General features: G+C 45.6%; 1 protein-coding gene across 1 annotated transcript in view; it reads left to right on the top strand.

The window, feature by feature from the left end:
- The window catches only part of FAM120C (family with sequence similarity 120C), a 326,238-nt gene that overhangs the window by 181,589 nt on the left and 123,031 nt on the right, over positions 1-21,618 (top strand). The window contains exon 9 of the mRNA XM_030194274.1: positions 15,993-16,164. Within this exon, the coding sequence (XP_030050134.1) occupies positions 15,993-16,164 (172 nt within the window). The remainder of the gene's footprint in view (positions 1-15,992; positions 16,165-21,618) is intronic.

Below are 21,618 nucleotides of genomic sequence, written 5' to 3'. Positions count from 1 at the left end.
CTGATAGCTCTGCAAGCTCATTTTTCAGTTCTATCAGTACTCTGGGATGAATACCATCCAGTCCAGGAGATTTGCTACTCTTCAGTTTGTAGAACTGCCCCATTACATCCTCCAGGTTTACAGAGAATTCATTAAGTTTCTCCGACTCGTCAGCTTCGAATACTATTTCCAGCACCGGTATCACTCCCAAATCTTCCTCGGTGAAGACCGAAGCAAAGAATTCATTTAATCTCTCTGCTATGGCTTTGTCTTCCCTGATTGCCCCTTTTACTTCTCGGTCATCTAGCAGTCCAACCGAATCTTTTGCCGGCTTCCTGCTTTTAATATACCTAAAATTACTCTGTGTTTTTGCCTCCAATGCAATCTTTTTTTCGAAGTCCCTCTTGGCCTTCCTTATCAGCGCTTTGCATTTGAGTTGACATTCCTTATTCCGTTTCCTTATTATTTTCAGTCTGTTCCTTCTTCCATTTTCTGAAGGATTTTCTTTTAGCTGTAATAGCGTCCTTCACCTCACTTTTTAACCATGTCGGCTGTCGTTTGGTCTTCCGTCTTCCTTTTTTAATAGGCGGAATTTATTTGGCCTGGGCTTCCAGGATGGTGTTTTTGAACAGCATCCACGCCTGAGGTAAATTTTTGACCCTCGCAGTCGCTCCTCTAAGTTTTCTTTTCACCGTTCTTCTCATTTTATCATAGTCTCCTTGTTTAAAGTTAAACGCTAACGTATTTGATTTCCTATGTATACTTCAAAGCTAATATTAAATCCGATCATATTATGATCACTGTTATCAAGCGGCCCCAGCACCATTACCTCCTGAACCAGATCATGCGCTCCACTAAGAACTAGGTCTAAAAGTTTTCCGTCTCTCGTCGGCTCCTGTACCAGCTGCTCCATAAAGCTGTCCTTGATTTCATCAAGGAATTTTACCTCCCTAGCGTGCCCCGATATTACATTTACCCAGTCAATATCGGGGTAATTGAAATCACCCATTATTATTGTGTTGCCCAGTTTGTTTGCGTCCCTAATTTCCTTTAACATTTCTGCATTAGTCTGTTCATCCTGGCCAGGCATACGGTAGTACACTCCTATCACTATCCTTTTCCCCTTGGAATTTCAATCCACAGTGATTCCAAGACGTGTGTTGTTTTCTTCAGAATTTTCAATCTATTTGATTCAAGGCTCTCATTAATATACAATGCTACCCCTCCACCAATTCGATCCATCCTATCACTACAATATAATTTGTACCCCGGTATGACAGTGTCCCACTGGTTATCCTCCTTCCACCAGGTCTCAGAGATGCCTATTGTATCTAGTTTTTCATTTAGTGCAATATATTCTAACTCTCCCATCTTATTTCTTAGTCTCCTGGCATTCGCATGTAGACATTTCAAACTTTGCTTGTTGTTCCTATTTACATCATGCTCAGTACTTGACAGTATTAATTTGCAATCTTTTGTCTGATTTTTATTTAAGGACATCTGATCTACTACGGTCTCCTTTGCAACCTCACTATCAGGATACCCTATCTTCACTGTTTTGGTGATATCTTTGAAAGATACCTTATCCCGAACCATGCGCTTTTGAGCGACTGTCTGCCTTCCCCCCCATTTCTAGTTTAAAAGCTGCTCTATCTCCTTTTTAAATGCCGATGCCAGCAGCCTGGTCCCACCCTGGTTAAGGTGGAGCCCATCCTTTCGGAATAGTCTTCCCCCTTCCCCAGAATGTTGCCCAGTTCCTAACAAACCTAAAGCCCTCCTCCCTGCACCATCGTCTCATCCACGCATTGAGACTCCGGAGCTCTGCCTGCCTCTTTGGCCCTGCGCGTGGAACGGGTAGCCTTACAGAAAATGCTACCCTAGAGGATCTGGATTTGAGCTTTCTACCTAAGAGCCTAAATTTGGCTTCCAGAACCTCTCTCTCACATTTTCCTATGTCATTGGTACCCACATGTACCAAAATAGCTGACTCCTCCCCAGCACTATATAAAATCCTATCTAGGTGATGCGTGAGGTCCGCCACCTTCGCACCAGGCAGGCAAGTCACCAGGCGATCCTCACGTCCACCAGCCACCCAGCTATCTATAGGAGTGGAGGAGTGGCCTAGTGGTTAGGGTGGTGGACTTTGGTCCTGGGGAACTGAGGAACTGAGTTTGATTCCTGGCACAGGCAGCTCCTTGTGACTCTCTATTGCTCCATGTAAGCTGCATTGAGCCTGCCATGAGTGGGAAAGTGCGGGGTACAAATGTAACAAAAATAAAAATATGCCTAATGATCGAATCACCACCTACAACAGCTGTCCTAACCTTTCCCTCCCGGGCAGCACTTGGAGACATATCCTCGGTGCGAGAGGATAGTACATCCCCTGGTGGGCAGGTCCTGGTTACAGGAGTACTTCCTACTTCACCAGGGTGATGCTCTCCTTCTAGGAGACCTCCCTCCTCAAAGGTAGCACAAGGGCTACCAGACTGGAGGTGGGACTTCTCTACAACATCCCTGTAGGTCTCCTCTATGTACCTCTCTGTCTCCCTCAGCTCCACCAAGTCTGCTACTCTAGCCTCAAGAGAACGAACATGTTCTCTGAGAGCTAGGAGCTCTTTGCATTGGGCACACACATATGACATATCACCAACTGGGAGATAATCATACATGTGACACTCAATGCAAAAGACTGGCTAGCACTCCTCTTGCTGCTGGACTGCTGACTCCATCTTAGTGTTTTTGAGGTTTTTAAAAAAAAATTTTTAGAAGTATTTATTAATGGAAACGGACAGTATAAATGTAACCAATTTACAGACTCTGTACAATACTCGAGTAGCTAACAATGATAACAAGTAAACTCAAGTCCCAACCAAATCCGCCAACCCACTACCGCACACTTCCATCAATACTTCAATACTTTTTGAAAATATTTTATCGTATATGCCCCCCTCATTTCCCTCCAATACGTCCAAAACAGCTTTTTAAAAAAAACTCACCCCTCCCCCATGCCCCCCCCCCCCCGGCCAAAATCAAACCCATTCTACAACCACCCTCCTCAACATGAACAGTGAAGAGCAAAAGGGTCCCATATTGCCTCCCATTTAGCCAGAGTTTTGTGCCGTAGTGCCCACAGCTTCTCCATCTCACAGACATACCACAACTTGTTCACTCATTTTATTAAAGGAGGAACACGAGAGGACTTCCAATTGGCGGCCAACGTAACCCTGGCAGCCGACATTGCGTGGCGAACCAGAAGAGACTGGGATGTGGTCAGGCCAGGAGGACTCTTAGGAAAAAGAAAAAATTCAGGGGCCCACTTAAGGGGCCGACCAATCCATCGCTGAAGACAATGCTGAATCGCCTTCCAAAATGGCCTGATTTTAACACAGGGCCACCAAATATGCCCCATAGTACCCCTATGCCCACAGTTCCTCCAACACAAGGGGGGTGTCATAGTAAACATGTGATTCAAGCGAACTGGTCAAATACCATCTATATAAATCTTAGCACATTTTCCGTGAAAGGAATGGAAATCGAAACCCTCGCTAAGGCTTTTTCCATCGACGTCCACTCCTCATCAGGCAAATGCAAACCCAAGTCTCTACTCCATCTAACTCTATGCTCCACTAGTCCCCTCACCAGCCTGCGTTGATACAAATATAAACAAGTGATAAGACCTTTCGTACCCTTAGAATCCTCACATAAATCCTCCAAAAGAGAGTCTTCTCGAAGCACCTTAGACCATATTCCAACCGAGGTCAGAAAATGCCTCACCTGACTATACGCAAAAAGGTCCTTAGGAGAAACAGCATATGTCTCTACAAGAGTGTTAAAGGAAAGGAATGCACCTTCATCAAAAAATTGCCCCCACATCTCCAGTCCAGCACTAAACGAAGACCTAAATGTCCCCGATTGAAGACCAGACGGGAAAAGGGGATTATAAGTCACTGGAGTAAGTTTAGAGAGAACCATGTCAGGCTTGGCAAACATGCTATCCCAATAATGAAATGTATTCTGAATCGACGGGCACACCTCCCGTCCCAATGAGTGAAATCGTCGAGGAAGCCACATTAAATAGTGCAAGGGACATGGACCAACCGATTCCTGCTCCAACCCAATCCACCACTTCTGAGAGCTCTCGTGAAACCACTCGATGGCAGACCGAGCCTGAGCCGCTTTATAATACCAATACACATTGGGAACCCCCAAACCTCCTTGTTTCTGATCCCTATACAACACCGTTCTAGCTAATCTCGCCCTTTTATTAGACCAAATGAAGCGCAGAAAACAATCTTGAATACCTGAGAGAAATTTACGTGGCAAATGTAGAGAGAGAACCTGAAAAAGATACATCAAGCAGTGCAGCACATTCATCTTTAAAGTAGCTATCTGGCCAAACCAAGATAAATCAATTGACCCTCCCCCCCCCCCCCCCCCCCCCCCACTTCTCCAGATCATTTCTGATTTTCTTCAGGAGAGGAGGGTAATTAGCCGCAAATAATTCAGAAAACTTACCAGTAAGGTATACCCCCAAATATTTGAGACCTCTAGATACCCACCGAAAAGAGAGAGCATGCTTTAGAGAATTTAAAATGGAGTTTGGAATACCAAGGGCCATAGCTTCCGATTTGGCCAAATTAAGCTTAAAACTCGATACAGCGGAATATTTCCCTATTATCTTAATTAAATTGGGAAGCGAAGTTAACAGTTTGGTTAGAGAGAGCAAAATGTCGTCCGCTAACAAAGCCAGCTTGTACTCTACCTCCCTTCAACCATTCCCACAATTTTAGGATTGAAACAAATTGCCACTGCAAGAGGCTCCATAACTAGTGCAAATAACATGGGCGAAAGAGGACACCCCTGATGTGTCCCCCTATGTAAGGAAAACAAAGGGGAATTACCCCCATTTATACGCACACAAGCTCGGGGAGAATGGTAAAGAGCTTGAGTCCAATCTCGAAATCCTAATCCAAAACCCATCCGTTTCATAACACTTTGCATAAATGGCCAATGCACCCAATCAAAAGCCTTCTCAGCATCTAGCCCTAGAAGGCACAGTGGGGTATTTGATTTAGTAGCCACATGAATCAAATTGACCATCTGACGAACATTGTCCTTTGCCTGTCTTTGAGGAATAAAACCAACTTGGTCTGGGTGAATGAGATCCGGTAACACCTTGGCCATCCTATTCGCCAGAACTTTAGCAATGATTTTAACATCTGAATTTTAAGATGGAAATCGGACGGTATGAGGCACAAGCCATCTTATCCTTGCTCGGTTTCGGAATAACTGCTATCCAAGCTTCCATCATAGACAGCGGCAAATCCTGACCCTCCCAGACCCCATTGAGGATTTCAACCAATAGTGGAGCAAGCTCACCCCGAAAGGTCTTATAAAAATCGTTTGGCAACCCATCTAAACCCGGGGCCTTCCCAGCCGGCAAATCCTTAATGATTTGAACAACTTCATCCACCCGAATCTTTCCATCAAGCATTGCACGTTGCTCCTCGGTCAGAACAGGAAGCTGCAAAGATGCTAAAAAGCCCCCAACAACATTCCCCTGAATAGACGCATCAGCCCTATACAAGGACTGATAAAATGACTGAAAACGCTGACGGATCAAGGAGGACTGATTTAACACTGAGGGCTTGCTGTCTCGAATCTTCAGAATAGTACGGTCAAATCTTTGTTGGAGCAATTTAAGAGCCAACAGCCGACTAGTGTTGTTGTTATGAAAATAGTGCAACTGTTGTTGCTGTTTCTGAATGAACTGAAGCTGATCCGAATAGATGCTATCTAATCTTAGCCTTAAAGCTTGTATCTTCCTCAGAGTAGAAAGCAAATGCGAAACTTTGTGAAGATCCTGCAGTCGAGACAATTGTGCAAGGCAGTCATCTACCTCCTTTTGCTTGATCTGAGCTTGTATGCTAACTTGTTTTAGAAAAAATCCCCTTGAAACTGCCTTAAAAGCATCCCAAACAATCCCCAAAGAAGGACTGGCATTTAGATTTATATCAAGATATTCCCTCATAAGTGAATGAAACTTTGCTAGAATTGTATCGTCTTTCAGCAAAGAGACATTTAAGGTCCATCTGGTATCCTTCTCAACTTCACCCAAAGTATCAAACTGTACCCACACTGGAGCATGATCCGAAATAGTAATAGAGCCAATATCAGAGCGAGAAGTTCCCTGAAGCAGAGATACATCCAGTAGCAAGTGATCTATTCGGGAGTAAGAATCATGCGAATGAGAATAATCAGAATAATCACAAACTCGTTGATGATGTAACCTCCACACATCCCCCACACCCAAAGTACAAGCCAAGTCTACCAGAGCTCTAGCGTTTTTAACATCGCTCGCTGATGCATTCCCCAACTTATCTAAAGCTAGATCAAAAGATGCATTGAAATCACCTCCGAGTATCAATTTACCATAGGGATCTGATTGGACAAGTTTGCCAAGCCTAACAAAGAAATCCCCCTGAGTTTCATTGGGTGCGTAAACAGCAACCAGGGAAAGCCAGATTATTCAACATAACATGTAACATCAAAAACTGCCCCTCAGGATCCCGCCTGATCCTCAGCACTTGAACCTGTAAGGAAGAATGGAGCAAAATGGCCACCCCTCTTTTCTTTGACACGCTCACATCGGACGCAAAAAAAAACCATATGGGTACTGCCGATGAGTCAGAAACCTCTCATGTTCCCTCCTTAAAGGGGTCTCTTGAAGAAAGACAACCTGAGGTTTATGAAACAGCAATTCCTTGAAAAGCTTTTGCCGCTTTGGGGGGGGGTGGGAATTCAAACCCTTGACATATGTCAAGAACTTTAAATCAATGCTCATTCAAGCACCATGGACTTGGAAGCCAAATATGGCAATGGCATAATGGGCACGTGAGGGCACACCCCGAAGAAAAGGAAAAGAAGAGAAAAAAAAACCCCACAACACCCCCCTGCATCTTCCCTCCTCCCTCCAATCCTACCCCCCTTCTGTGTATCCACATTTCCTAACAGCTCCTCCTCCTCCCCCCCAATCCACCACACACCAATAAATGGCCACAAGAACGACCACAATGGGCAAGTATAGAGAAAAGAAAAGCATCACTATACCCTGTGTAGCAACCCAAACCACCCCCCCACCCTTCTGCTACTAACATCCTACTCTACCCCCCCCCATCATACAATCACTGCCACCCAAACATCCACCCCCCTCTCCAGTGTTAACAAGAAACCCTCACCCATGTTATACCCAGAATAACAGACACTCAAACCACTCTTTCATTAACCCCTAGATAGGATTAAGCAAATAGCCCAAAACAGTCACAGTAGGAATTCAGTCTCCTTGTGAAGTGATCCTTATTTTTGGAGCCACCCGTTTCCACTTTTGCAAGCGCTCTTTCACCGATAAAGCAACGGACACCGGAGGGACCGAAGTGGAAGCCATCCCTGCCTCCTGCAATATTTTCCAGGCCTCATCGAGATGACGGACCCGATGCATTTTGCCCCCAACTGTGAAAATCAATGCAAAGGGGAATGCCCATCTGTACGCTATTTTCCCCTTAATAAGAGCTTCCACTGCTGGTCTCATCAAGCGTCTTTGAGCCAAATTAAAAGCTGAAAGATCTTGAAATACTTTCACTTTGGTCTCATTGTATTCCACATAAGGGGTTTGCCGTGTCTTCAGAAGCAATCTGTCTCTCACCACCGAGGAAGCAAATTTCACAATGATGACTAAATTGGATCCTGCAGTGCCTGGTAGATTCTATCTGTTAATGCTGTGGTACAAAGTTTTTAAAACTGAGTGGAAAAGACTATGGAGATTAGTTGATAAAATTTGCTTTTTATATTTTTATTTTGCCTAACACTAACCTACAATTCCTCCTTTAAACCCCAATCTTTAAGTTCCCAAAGCACAAAGCAAAATAGCGTTCACTTACCAGAGAAATGTCCTCTCCTCTCTGAACTTCTCAGAAAGAAAGTTCAGTGGGACCTTTCGTCTTTATATAGTTTTGAATCTAAGGGGCCTCTTTTAAACAGGCTCTTTGAAGCTGACTCAGCAACCTATGCAAGTATTCTACTTCCCCACACCTTACTTAACAATTCATTTCCCCACCAGTCCCAACTCCTCCCTAGTCTCAAAGCCCATTCTTTTCTCTTATTTCCAGCCAGACTCTCATTAGTCTTCTTTCATCATCAACTCTGCCCCATTTTCACCCTCTTTAGAGATTACTTTTTCCTCTTACCTCTTACTATGTAGATATTGTAATATGTGAATGGCAACTGATTATAGAAAAGGTGTGTAATCTATGTCTAGGTTGAGGCCGAAAGGGGTCTGGCTCTTAAAGTGAAAAATGAGTCTTTGTTCTTCTTGTAGTAGAATTTTATCTAAATGGTTTCTTCTCCTTTTTACTTTAAAAACGAAGAATTTCAAGTCTTCTATAGTGTGGTCAGTCTCTTGCCAGTGCTGAGCAAGTGGAGCCTCAATATTGTTACGTTTGTTGTTGCTGCGATGATCTATAATTCGTATTTTGACTATCCGAACGGTCTTGCCGATGTAAAGCAAGTTGCCAGGGACAAACAATGAAGTATATGACATTGGTTGTGTTACAGTTGGAATCATGTTGGAGAGCATATGATCTCTGACTCTGTGAGTGGACAAAGGTCGATACCTTCAAAGAGTGCTTGCAGGCACTGCATGTGCCACAGCTAGAGTGACCAGAGAAGTGAGAATGTGTGACTCGATGCGGGCTCGGTAGGCAGGAGGGCACCAGTTTTTCTTTTAGGTTCCAGTCTCTGGAGTGAGCTATGATTAGGCGTTTATCTTTAAAACAGGTGTGGCCTTCAAGTATATGCCAGTGACGTCGTATATTTTTCTGTATATTTTTGGGCAGGTGTGAGTATCGGAGAGTACAGACTAAATCTGGTTGCACTTTGGGTGTTTGGGGCAGGAGGAGTGCTTCTATGCTAGTCATGATGGCTCTGTGGTGTCCGGTGATGATGTGCCTAGTAGGATAACCTCTATTGCGGAATCTTTGGTGTAGACAGTGTGCTTCATGAGTGTAATCCTCAAAGTCTGTGCAAATTCTTCTCAGCCGCAGAAACTGGCTAAGTGGTAAATTTTTCTTTAGGGCCAGATGATGGTAACTCTGATAGTGTAGGTATGTGTTGCGATCTGTGGGTTTTCTGAAGAGGCTGATCTTTAGATGTCCATCAGTCTTACTAATAAGGAGATCAAGAAAGCTAATTTAAGTAGAGCTATATTGCATTTTAAATTTCAAATTGTCATCTCGTAGATTTAACCAGGAGTGAAATTCCCTCTTCTCTCACACCCTCACTCATACCCCCATCATCTAACAAACCCCTTCTTGAACCTATCCAATTGCCAAGCCTCCATTCTCCACACAGATTCCTTCAGCCTCCAAGCCCTTCTCTTATGCCCAAATTCCTTTTTCTGTCCCCAACTCTGAATCCATGCTTTTTCCCCTAATTACCAAATCTTTGTTCTTTTCTTGCTCTCCTTATCGCACCAATCCCCAAATCCAATCCTTCACTTAAATTCGCCGATGACACAAAATTATTCAGGGTCGTCAAGTCGCAGGAGGAATGTGAACGATTACAGGAGGACCTTGCGAGACTGGGAGAATGGGCGTGCAAGTGGCAGATGAAGTTCAATGTTGACAAGTGCAAAGTGATGCATGTGGGTAAGAGGAACCCGAATTATAGCTACGTCTTGCAAGGTTCCGCGTTAGGAGTTACGGATCAAGAAAGGGATCTGGGTGTCGTCGTCGATGATACGCTGAAACCTTCTGCTCAGTGTGCTGCTGCGGCTAGGAAAGCGAATAGAATGTTGGGTGTTATTAAGAAGGGTATGGAGTCCAGGTGTGCGGATGTTATAATGCCGTTGTATCGCTCCATGGTGCGACCGCACCTGGAGTATTGTGTTCAGTACTGGTCTCCGTATCTCAAAAAAGATATAGTAGAATTGGAAAAGGTACAGCGAAGGGCGACGAAAATGATAGTGGGGATGGGACGACTTTCCTATGAAGAGAGGCTGAGAAGGCTAGGGCTTTTCAGCTTGGAGAAGAGACGGCTGAGGGGAGATATGATAGAAGTGTATAAAATAATGAGTGGAATGGATCGGGTGGATGTGAAGCGACTGTTCACGCTATCCAAAAATACTAGGACTAGAGGGCATGAGTTGAAGCTACAGTGTGGTAAATTTAAAACGAATCGGAGAAAATTTTTCTTCACCCAACGTGTAATTAGACTCTGGAATTCATTGCCGGAGAACGTGGTACGGGCGGTTAGCTTGACGGAGTTTAAAAAGGGGTTAGATAGATTCCTAAAGGACAAGTCCATAGACCGCTATTAAATGGACTGGAAAAATTCCTCATTTTTAGGTATAACTTGTCTGGAATGTTTTTACGTTTGGGGAGCGTGCCAGGTGCCCTTGACCTGGATTGGCCACTGTCGGTGACAGGATGCTGGGCTAGATGGACCTTTGGTCTTTCCCAGTATGGCACTACTTATGTACTTATGTACTTATGTCCTTCAGTCTCTGCTGCCTCCCACCCTTACCTGTATATATGTGGTTTTAACTTTTTTCTCTTTACCCTACTCTGTGATATTAACTCCCCTCCCCCCTTACACACACACTTCACTCCCCAACTGTTTCGCTCATCTGCTCTCTACTTCTCCTTCGTCACATCCACACCCAGCCTCATTCCTCGTTCTACTCCGTTCCTTCCTTATCTCTGTTTCTCTTTCTCAGCTCTCCATTTCTCTCTTATTTTACTTTCCATTATCTGTCCCCCTCCCCTCCCCTATTTGCACCTTTTCACCTGCGGACAGCCGGGCTTGCCAATTTCCCTTAAATGTGCACGGAGCAACAGCAAGCAGTGTATTTCCATGGCATCCCCAAGACTTTTTCTGCTCATTTATCACCTTTCCTCGTGGTTGGTGTGGCCTGACAGCTCTTGCAGCAAACAGAGGAAACAGTGCATTCCGTCGCATCTTTCCTTGCAGGCCCACTGCTCTGTTGAAGTGCAAAAGAGGAAGAAGATGGGCCTGCAAGGAGAGATGCCGCGGAGCACACTGTTTCCTCTGTTTGCTGCAAGAGCTTGCAGGCTGGGCCAGCCGCTAGGGGAAGGCAGTAATGAGCAGAAAATCCTTGGAGCATGCACTGGCAAAAGACGTGAGTTTGGGAGTGGCAAGCCATATTTTTGGGGGTGGCATTTTCCACTCTGTAGCAACACCTGTGCATGCAAGCCTACCTGCATACTAATGAACAACATGTCTTATTTTCTTGAGTTTGGGATTCATGTTCATCACATGGCTTAAGCAATATTCACGAGTTAACAGACAATGTACTGTTAGTTTCTGCTGTAGTAATATATTATTAGCATTTGTATAGCGCTACCAGACGCATGCAGCGCTGAACACCTGACACAGAGAGACAGTCCCTGCTCAATAGAGCTTACAATCTAAAAAAATACAGACAGACAAGACAGTTAAGGGCGAGGGAAGTACTGGGTTAGAAAGGAACAAGGGGAGGGCAATTGAGTAGTGGCTAGGAACCAAAAGCAGTGATGAAAAGGTGGGTTTTCGGCATAGATTTGAAAACAGGTAGAGATGGAGCTAGACGTACAGGCTCAGGAAGTCTATTCCAGGCATAAGGTGCTGTGAGGGAAAAGGAACGAAGTCTGGAGTTAGCAGTAGAGGAGAAGGGGAACAACGAGAGATTTGTCCAGTGAGCGGAGTTCACGGGGAGGAATGTAGGGAGAAATGAGAGTGGAGAGGTAATGAGGGGCTGCAGAATGGATACATTTAAAGGTCAGTAAGAAGTTTGAACTGTATGCGGAAGCGGACAGGGAGCCAGTGAAGTGACTTGAGGAGTGGGCTAGTGTGGGTATAACGATTTTGGCGGAAAATAAGTCGTGCTGCAGAATTTTGGACAGAATGGAGAGGAGAGAGATGGCTGAGTGGAAGACCAGTGAGAAGCAAATTGCAATAATCCAAGCGACAGATGACAAGGGTTTGGATAAGGGTTCTGGTAGCGTATTCAGAAAGGAAGGGGCGAATTTTGCTAATGTTGTAGATAAAGAAACGACCGGTTTTGGCGATCTGTTGAATATGAGCAGAGAAGAAGAGAGAGGAATCAAAGATGACTCCAAGGTTATGAGCCGAGGAGACAGGGAGGATGAGAGAGCCATTAACAGAGATAGAGAATGGGGGAAGAGGGGAGGTGGGTTTAGGGGGAAAAATGAGAAGTTCAGTTTTAGTTATGTTTAGCTTCAGATGGCATTGAGACATCCAAGCAGCAATGTCAGACAAGCAGGATGAAATTTTGTCCTGGATTATGGTTGAGATTTCAGGGGTGGAGATGTAGATCTGAGAGTCATCTGCATAAAGATGGTATTGAAAGCCATGGTATGAAATCAGGGTACCAAGAGAAGAGGTATAGATGGAGAAAAGGAGGGGCCCAAGGATAGAACCCTGGGGGACACCAACTGAAAGCGGGATGGAAGTTGAAGAAGAACCGCCAGAGTGAACACTGAAAGTGCAAGGTGAGAGGTAGGAGGAGAACCAGGAAAGAACGGGGCCCTGGAATCCAATCGAGGATAGCGTATCTAGGAGTATGGTGTGGTCAACAGTGTCGAAAGCAGCAGATAGGTCAAGAAGGATAAGGATAGAATAGAGACCTCTGGATTTAGCCAGCACCAGGTCATTAGAGACTTTGGTAAGTGCAGTTTCAGTAGAGTGAAGAGGGCGGAAACCAGATTGGAGTGGGTCAAGAATAGGTTGAGAAGAAAGGAAGTCAAGACAACGGCAGTGCACGACGTTCAGGTAATTTGGAGAGGAAAGGAAGAAGGGAGATGGGGCGATAGAGGGACAGGTAGGGTCAAGAGAGGGTTTTTTAAGGAGTGGAGTGACAACAGCATGTTTGAAGGCTGTAGGAACAGTTGCAGTGGCGAGTGAGAGATTAAGGATATGACAGATGACAGGGATGATAGTAGGAGAGATAGTGTTAAGTAGATAAGTGGGGATGGGATCAGATGAACAGGTAGTACATTTAGAGGAGGAAAGAAGAAGGGCAGTTTCCTCAGTAGAAACTTCAGAGAAGGAGGAAAAAGAAGGAGAGCATATATGCTGATATGCTACTTACAATAGTTAGACCCTGTTTTATAATGCCCATGTTAGCTCAGAATTTCTAAAAGTTTATTTAACTGACAGAGGAGGAAACAATTAAGGAGGCCTTTCCCTTTTAAATGGATAAAAGAAAACATTAAATATCTGGAGGTGTGGCTCCCGCGGAGGTGACCCTGAGTAGTATATGGGCAATGTTGCAACATCTAAATAGAACTACTCTCAAAACTGCTTCAGAAACTACTTCCCTGGTGTTTAAAGTGGACTCTCTCAATGAAGCAATTGAGAAAGTGCGCCAAGAGGTAAACTCACAGAGAAAAGATTTTCAACAAGAAATAAATACTTTAAAAAATGTAACAGAGAGTTTGATTAAGGACAAAGTTATATTACATAATAAATTAGACCAACTGGAAAATTATAATAGACGACTTAATTTGAGAATTATAAACTTTCCAAAGATCCAAGAATTAAGTGCTCTCGAACTCTTTAAAAAATATCTGACTGAGATTCTCAACTTCTCCTCTGAAATGATTCCTCCGATTAATAAGTTGTATTATCTCCCATTACCGCAAACAGAGGAGCAAAAGAGGAAATCAGAGAAACAAGCTGTACAAGCAAAGGGATTACAAGATTTGACTTTATTCTTGGAACAGAGTTTGACGGAAGTTCAAACGCGTTCTACTTTGTTGGTATCCTTTATTTTTGAAAGAGATGTTAACTCTATCTTTAAGTTGTATTTTAGAAATGCCTTAAAAGAATTTTTGGGTGCTCGTGTTTGGATATATCCAGATGTAACAAGAACAACTCAAGATAAGCGTAGAAAATTCCTAGCATTGAGAGAAGAGACTAAGCTACTAGGTGCTACCTTTTATTATCCTATCCCTGTAAGTGTTTGTTAAAATATAAAGGAAATAAGTATACCTTTTTTGATCCGGAACAGCTTAAGAGTTTTGTTAATTTAAAGAAAATTGCCCAGGGACCCTCAGGTGAAGGTTTTGAGAGTAATGTATAAATACCGTGGCTTAAACGTCCAGGCCTTATTTCTTTTGAATTTTTGCGTATAATGTGTTCTTCATAATTTTCTAGATCCTTCCCCTTTTTTTTAGTGGTCTAAGAAGAGAATTTAAAATGTATTTTTTTTTCCTATAGAAATGCCTTTAAATTTACTTTGCTCTCATGTTACTTATGCAAGGTAATGCTTGTGTGTTAAATGCAAAATTTATAAATAAATAAATAAATAAATATCTGGAGGTGTGATTCTTAGCAAACAAAATGTTTGAGAAAAATTATGGGAGTATGCTGATCATTATTGGGCAAGGTCTTGAAAAGTAGGATTTTCTTGGATGGAAAGGATAGGAAGTGTGAAAATAAATTTATTGCCCATACCTTTACACTTGTTTTATACTTAGCTATTGGTATGCTAATTGGCAATATTGAAGCGAGTACCAAGGAAGATTTTCTACTACATTAGGCAAAAAAAGACCACAGAGCGACTGAGTGGTGAGAACAGTAATGTATTAGAATCCAGTTTAAGAAGGCATAGTGATGCCCAACATAGTGGAACATTATAAGGTGGCGCGACTTATGGTCCTAATAGAATGATGAGAGATGCCAACAAAATAGTTGGGTAAAGATAGAACAGGAAATAGGGGGGAAATTACACTGTGGAATAGTCTGTTTATTTAATTTTAGAAAGATTTCTGCAAATTCTTTTTACTGGTTTAACATTGCATATTTGGAAAGAAATTTGAGGGAGATACTAGGGGTAAAAGGGTTCCTATCAGAATGGAATAATGAGGAATGCCTTTCCCCACCCCCTCCCCACCCCCCACAGGCATACATCATGCTGCATTTAGGAGATGGGAACGGTATAACTAAAGCAGGACAGCTATTTAATAAAGACTGGACTATATTGACTTCCAAGAAATTCAGGGAGAAGTATAAGGTGGGAAATCAGGATCTTAAGTAGTTAAGACCCTATTTGTTGATACTGTTTCATGGTATAAGAGCAGATGCTATGGTATTTGAAGTCATAATGTTGAAATTTAGGGTGGAAAGTGGAACGTTGTCCAGTCTATACGCTATGCTAATGATCCACTGGAAGGTAAAGCTGCATTTATTTGGGGTGGGAAAAGGATCTTGAATTGGAAATACAAAAGGAATGATCGGACATATTTATTTATTTGGATTTTGCTTGCACCTTTTTCAGTAGTAGCTATGTAAGTAAGCAAATAGAAACAATGCCTCAGTAGTCCTACAGGAAATTCTCTCCAAAAGAAAACACCTTTTGGAACGTGAGGACAGTGCTGAGCAGACATTTACGTTCCGTGTCCTGCAAAGACAAGATGGATTTGGATAGTCTAGAGTATGCTTTGACGGCAGCTCCAGTAGTTGGAACATAAGGACAGAGCCGGGTGGACTTCTACGGTCTATGTCCCAGAAACAACAAAGAAAGACCATGATCAAGTATATAATATGTTCATTGTTGATTTAATCTTGAATTGAGAATGAATGTGACTGTTCGGCAGACTGGATGGATCATTCAGGTCTTTTTCTGCTATGTTACTGTTACCTTTGCGCATCAGTTGAAGCCCATTCCAGCTGTATTACTGACTGAAGTGCAGAGGAAGCTACAGCTCAGAAACTCCTGCAGATGGATTTTTCTATGTCGTAGAAGAAAGATCAGTCTGTGGTTCTGTTGATGACATCACCATTTGTGTAGCTACATAATCCTTCAATCTGTGGAGAACTCTGCTACGAGCAAGCAACACCGCTTTCTGGTGCTGTTGTATAAATAAATGGGTTCTGTACTTGCTCTTGTGATTTAATCTCTTCTAACACTTGTTTCTGCATTTGTTTCTCCCTAGGGTGAGATTAAGGTCCCAGTGTGTATTGAGGATGAGTGCAACCCTGATCTCCCCTCAGCTGCCATCCTGTTCCGTCCAGCACGCCAGTATGTCTATGGTGTTCTCTTCAGCCTTGCAGAGACACAGCGCCGACTAGAGCGTCTTGCCATGCGTCGACGTGTCCCTATAGAAGGTAATTGTGTCTTATTTTTCTGGAGTAGTTGGAAACTTTGAGCTTTGCTGAAAAGTTACAGGTGCTAATTTAACCATTCAGGAAGTAGAAGTTCATTGAGATAAAGAGACCAGGAGGGGAAGATCTGTGTTGAGGCAGATGGCAGGACCACTTTATTTTCCATAGTGTTCTCTCTAACCAGTCTGAGCTCTTGGATATTATTTATCATGCCACATGTAGCAGATCAGTGAAATCTCACATCTTGAGTGATTGATAGAGCTTTAGGGTTGCATGTAGGGATTAATGAGGGTGAACTGTGGAGGGAACATGAGCAGTGGTGAAGGGTAGGGGAAGGAGAGAGAGAGCAACTAATTTGCCCTCAAATGTTTTGAGTCACTACAAATTTGATTTAATATTGGTTATAAATTTGTATAATCATCTGCAGAGTCCATGGTGCTATCTGATGGATACAGGCTCACATAGATGAGATTAAAGGAATTCTTCATGGATGTGAGGACTAAACCAGTCCCACATGTGGGATGTATTGACAGTTTTATAGGGGGAGGTATGATAGCCTCTTTTCATATCTGGGAAGTCTGACAATTTTTGAAAACTTAGACCTTTTGTGAGTGTACAGTTTCCTCATAGGCAGTCGGTGGCCCAGCTGTTTGGGGAGGCTAAGGGGGTGGGGCCAGGGGTGGAGCTTAAATCCATAATTGTCTGATAACACACAGAATAAAAATAAAAGTCACAATTAATACCTTTTATTAAATTTAGATATTAGATATGTATCATATGTCAAAGAATAAAGTGGTTGCTCAAAGCATATACTAACCACAATCGCTCAACTCCAAAACACTATGCACAACTTTGTGCAAAAACACACTCAGAACCTTACTGTACCATAAATATTACACTGGGCAGAACCTAATACACCAATATACCACCCATATGGAAAATGCAGACCGTCAACAATATTAAACCATAATATCACAATTCTCATGTAGAGCCACAAAACACCCTAATTCATGTTTAATTTGGGATAAAATGCCATAAATAAGTAAATAAATATAAACTTTTAATGTTGAGCACCTGATTCTGAAAGTGGACATATTCCAAACACTATAATGAAAATAAAATTAACTTTTCTACCTTTGTTGTCTGGTGACTTTGTTTTTCTGATCATGCTGGCCCAGTATCCGATTCTGCTGCTATTTGTCCTCTTAACTCCATTTCCAGGGCTTCCTTTCCATTTATTTCTTTACTTTCTGCCTTTCTTCTTCATTTCTTGTCCTACATCCGTAAGTAAAAGCTGGGTCCTCCGCAGACTTGACTGTCCAGTGGATCCAGCTTCTGGCTATTTTCTTCATCCATGTGCAGTTTTTCTACTCTCTTCCTTTTCCCTCATCTCATCTCCTTCCTCACTGCTCCCTGCCCCTCCATCCATGTCCAGCATTTCTTCTTCTCACTCCCTTCCCTCTCCTCCATCCATGTAATGCAACCCTCCTCTCCATCCGCCCACCCATGTCCAGCAACCCTTCTCTCCCCTCCCCTGCCCTCCCCTCCATCCACCCAACCACTTACGCAGCAACCCTCCCCTCCTCTCCATCCACCCATGTCCAGAAACCCCCCTCTCCCCTTGCCCTCCCCTCCAGCAACCCCTGCCCTCCCCTCCATCCACCCATGTCCAGCAACCCTCCTCTCCCCTGCCCTCCCCTCCATCCACCCACCCACCCATGTCCAGCAACCCTCCTCTCCCCCTGCCCTCCCCTCCATCCACCCATGTCCAGCAACCCTGCTCTCTCGTCCATTCTCCCATGTCCAGCAGCCCTCCCTGCCCACCAGCGACTCTTCTCTCCCCTGCCCCCCCAGCCATCTGTAGCTTTTGCTCCCCACCCCCCTCCCCGGAAGTTGTATTACAGGAGGCGGGACGCGTCTGAGGGAGAGGCTCCGACGCAGGCAGATTAAGGCTGGCTTCTATGTGAATCACGGCGTCGGAGCGAGGGAGAACGCGGATGGGTGAGAGCGGCAGGGGCGGGGGGAGGCAGAGACCAGTCATCTGTTTGGGGGAGTGACCGCTCCCCTTGCGCCCCACCTTGGCCAACAGCCAAGGAAGTCCACGATTAAGCCTCCCCAAGCCTCTTATACGGGGGGCGCCTATGAGTTTCCTCCTTGATTTGCAAGCTGTGCAGCCCTAAAGTACAGCTCTAAATTCAGCATATCCAGTAATTTTTTTTCTTGCTTTTGCCAGCCTGCTGAGATTATGCAGAATTTCAACAAGTTTTTTTTTAAACATCATCTCTTTAGTTTAACTCTGTTTATTAACATTTTCATAGAAAATTACCAAACACAACAAACTGAGCAGATCATATAATTTGGAGGAATCTTGGACTCCTGCAGCTGTCCACAAAAATTACAAGTGTATTAAATGAGTCCAGAATGCCCCTCTCCCCTAGCTCCCCTGAAGAAAAGTCTGTCATGCCTAGATTCAGAAAATCAGTTTACAGTGAAAGCTTAAAATAAGGTTGCGTGCTGATGATAAAGTTGCACATAAGGTTCCAAAAATCTGTTTCCTTTTCAATGTAGGACATGCATCCTGAGCCTCCATGACCAATAAAGTGTTCAGGGCATTCGTCCAGTGCCAGAAAGTAGGTGGTGAATTCAAGGTCCAATGCTGTAAAATACATTCTTTACCCCCCCCCCCCCCCCCCCCCCCCCCCCCCCCACACACACACACACTAGCTTTATAGATAAGCATTCTTTTCACAGAAGTAACCCACAATTCTCCACATGCCCAAAAAGAATACCCTTCAGTAAAGAATGCCCTTCGGTGAGGGAATAATAGACCTGTGGAGTAACTGCTTCCACAATCAAACTGAGGCAGAACTGTCTGATAGGGAGACAGTCCTCAAAGCGTGGGAGAGTGTGGCATCTGCAGAATCACATTTAAGACATGTCCCAGAGGAAAGACAAACTGCAAAAAAGGCTTGTTTTAGAGAGAAATATGATCTAGTTATGATACTTTCTCCGAGGACAAGCAGGCTGCTTGTTCTCACGACTGGGTTGACGTCCACGGCAGCCCCCCACCAACCGGAACAAAAACTTTGCGGGCGGTCCCGCACGCAGGACACGCCCACCGCGCATGCGCGGCCGTCTTCCCGCCCGTGCGTGACAGTTCCCGCTCAGTTTTTTTCGATTCTGCGCTGAGGAGAGACGTGTTACCGTCTCTCTCTTGGTCAGCCCCAGAAACCGGATCGTGGCCTAGCCGCGACATTTCTTTTCTTTCTTTTCTTTCTTTCAAAAAAAAAAAAAAGTTTTGTTCATCCCCTCGTCGTCTTAGCGCAGGGGCGCTTCATTGCGGCCTTGTGGCCGCTCGGTCGTTTCTTTTTCGGTTGTGCTTTTCACCGCCACCATCGACGACTTTGACTTCGCTGACGCGATTTTTCCGTCGATGTGCTCGAAGGTCCCGAGTGGATTCAAGAAGTGTGGTCGGTGCGGCCGGCACATCTCGCAGACCGATACTCACGCTTGGTGCCTCCAGTGCCTTGGCCCGGAGCATAATACCAAGACATGCACCTTGTGTCTCGGATTGCGAAAGCGGACACAGGTGGCGAGGCAAGTTCGTCGGGACCAACTTTTTGGAACTTGCACCGGCCCGTCGACGGCCGGGTTTTCGGTACCGGTACCAATGTGGACGAAATCGACACCGACGATGGCATCGACCCCAGGAGCACAGGTACCGTTGGCCCACCGGACCTCCGGCGACGGCCGCGCGGGCAGTCGGCCCCGGCCACTCCCTCTACCCAGGGCCATCGGGACCGAACCCTGTCAGACCCGAGCCCTCGAGGCCGGGGGGGTGGGTTCTACCTCCTCTTCATCTCTGCCACCGAGCGTCGATGATGGGCACCGAAAGAAAACGAAGAAACATCGGCATAGGTCGCCCACGGCTCACAGGACTGCTAGTTCCGGCGCCTCCAGAGATGGATCGACACCGAGGAAACGGCAGTGCCGAGAGGAGCGTTCCCCCTCTGTCGAAGAGGTGTCGCTGCGTCAGTCCATGGTGCTTCGGTACCGTCTCCTAGACCCGAGCAGCCACCGGCACCCACTCCGGCCCCCCTGCCTTTCCCCGACAGCGGGCCTTGATGAGTGCCTCCGTGCCATCCTTCCAGGGATTCTGGAAGGGCTGATGCGCCAGGCCGTGCCGCCTCCGAGGCGCCGGCGTGCTCCAGCCCGATGCCGAGGCCACCGACGCCGCTTGCGGTACCGGTGTCGACCGCCACACAAGTGGAATCCCCGTCGATAGAGGGAGCTTCATCCCCGCCGGCGTGGGAGTCCACCACTCGACGCCACCATCGAGGACGTGGTTCCTCGCAGTTGAGACGGGCCCGGTTCAGGTCTGAGCTGCAAGAGCTCATGACCGATACCGAGGAAGAGGCCTCGTGAGGGGAGGAGGAGGACCCCAGATATTTCTCCTCAGAGGAGTCTGAGGGCCTTCCCTCCGACCCCACTCCTTCACCGGAGAGGAAGCTCTCGCCCCCTGAGAGCCTCTCCTTTGCCTCCTTTGTCAGGGATATGTCTATATGCATTCCCTTCCTCGTGGTCTCTGTGGATGAGCCGAGGGCTGAGATGCTCGAGGTCCTCGACTATCCATCACCACCTAGAGAGTCTTCCACGGTGCCGTTGCACAATGTCCTCAAAGAGACACTGCTTCGGAACTGGCAGAAGCCATTATCTAACCCCACCATCCCCAAGAAAGCGGAGTCCCAATACAGAATCCACTCTGACCCAGAGTTAATGCGGCCCCAATTGCCTCATGACTCGGCGGTCGTGGACTCTGCTCTCAAGAGGGCACGGAGTTCGAGGGATACCGCCTCGGCGCCCCCGGGGCGGGAGTCTCGCACTCTGGACTCGTTTGGGAGGAAGGCCTACCAATCTTCCATGCTCATGACCCGCATCCAGTCGTATCAGCTCTACACGAGCATCCACATGCGGAACAATGTGAAGCAACTGGCGGACCTGGTCGATAAGCTCCCTCCGGAGCAGTCCAGGCCTTTTCAGGAGGTGGTCAGGCAGCTGAAGGCGTGTAGAAAGTTCCTGTCCAGGGGTATATATGACACCTGTGATGTGGCATCTCGAGCTGCGGCCCAAGGTATAGTGATGCGCAGACTCTCCTGGCTGCATGCCTCTGACCTGGACAACCGCACCCAGCAACGACTGGCGGATGTCCCTTGCCGGGGGGATAACATTTTCGGCGAGAAGGTCGAGCAGTTGGTGGACCACCTACACCAGCGGGAAACCGCCCTCGACAAGCTCTCCCACCGGGCACCTTCAGCATCCACCTCTACAGGTGGACGTTATTCCCGGGCCCGGCAGGCTGCTCCCTACGCCTACAGCAAGCGTAGGTACACCCAGCTGGCCCGAAGGCCTCCTCAGGCACAGGGACAGTCCCAGCGCGCTTGTTCCCGTCAACAGCGT

This window comes from Microcaecilia unicolor, chromosome 2 (assembly GCF_901765095.1).
Source record: "Microcaecilia unicolor chromosome 2, aMicUni1.1, whole genome shotgun sequence".
Classification (NCBI taxonomy): Eukaryota; Metazoa; Chordata; class Amphibia; order Gymnophiona; family Siphonopidae; genus Microcaecilia; species Microcaecilia unicolor.
The sequence above is the reverse complement of the archived record's forward strand: the minus strand, read 5'-3'. Positions and strand labels throughout refer to the sequence as shown.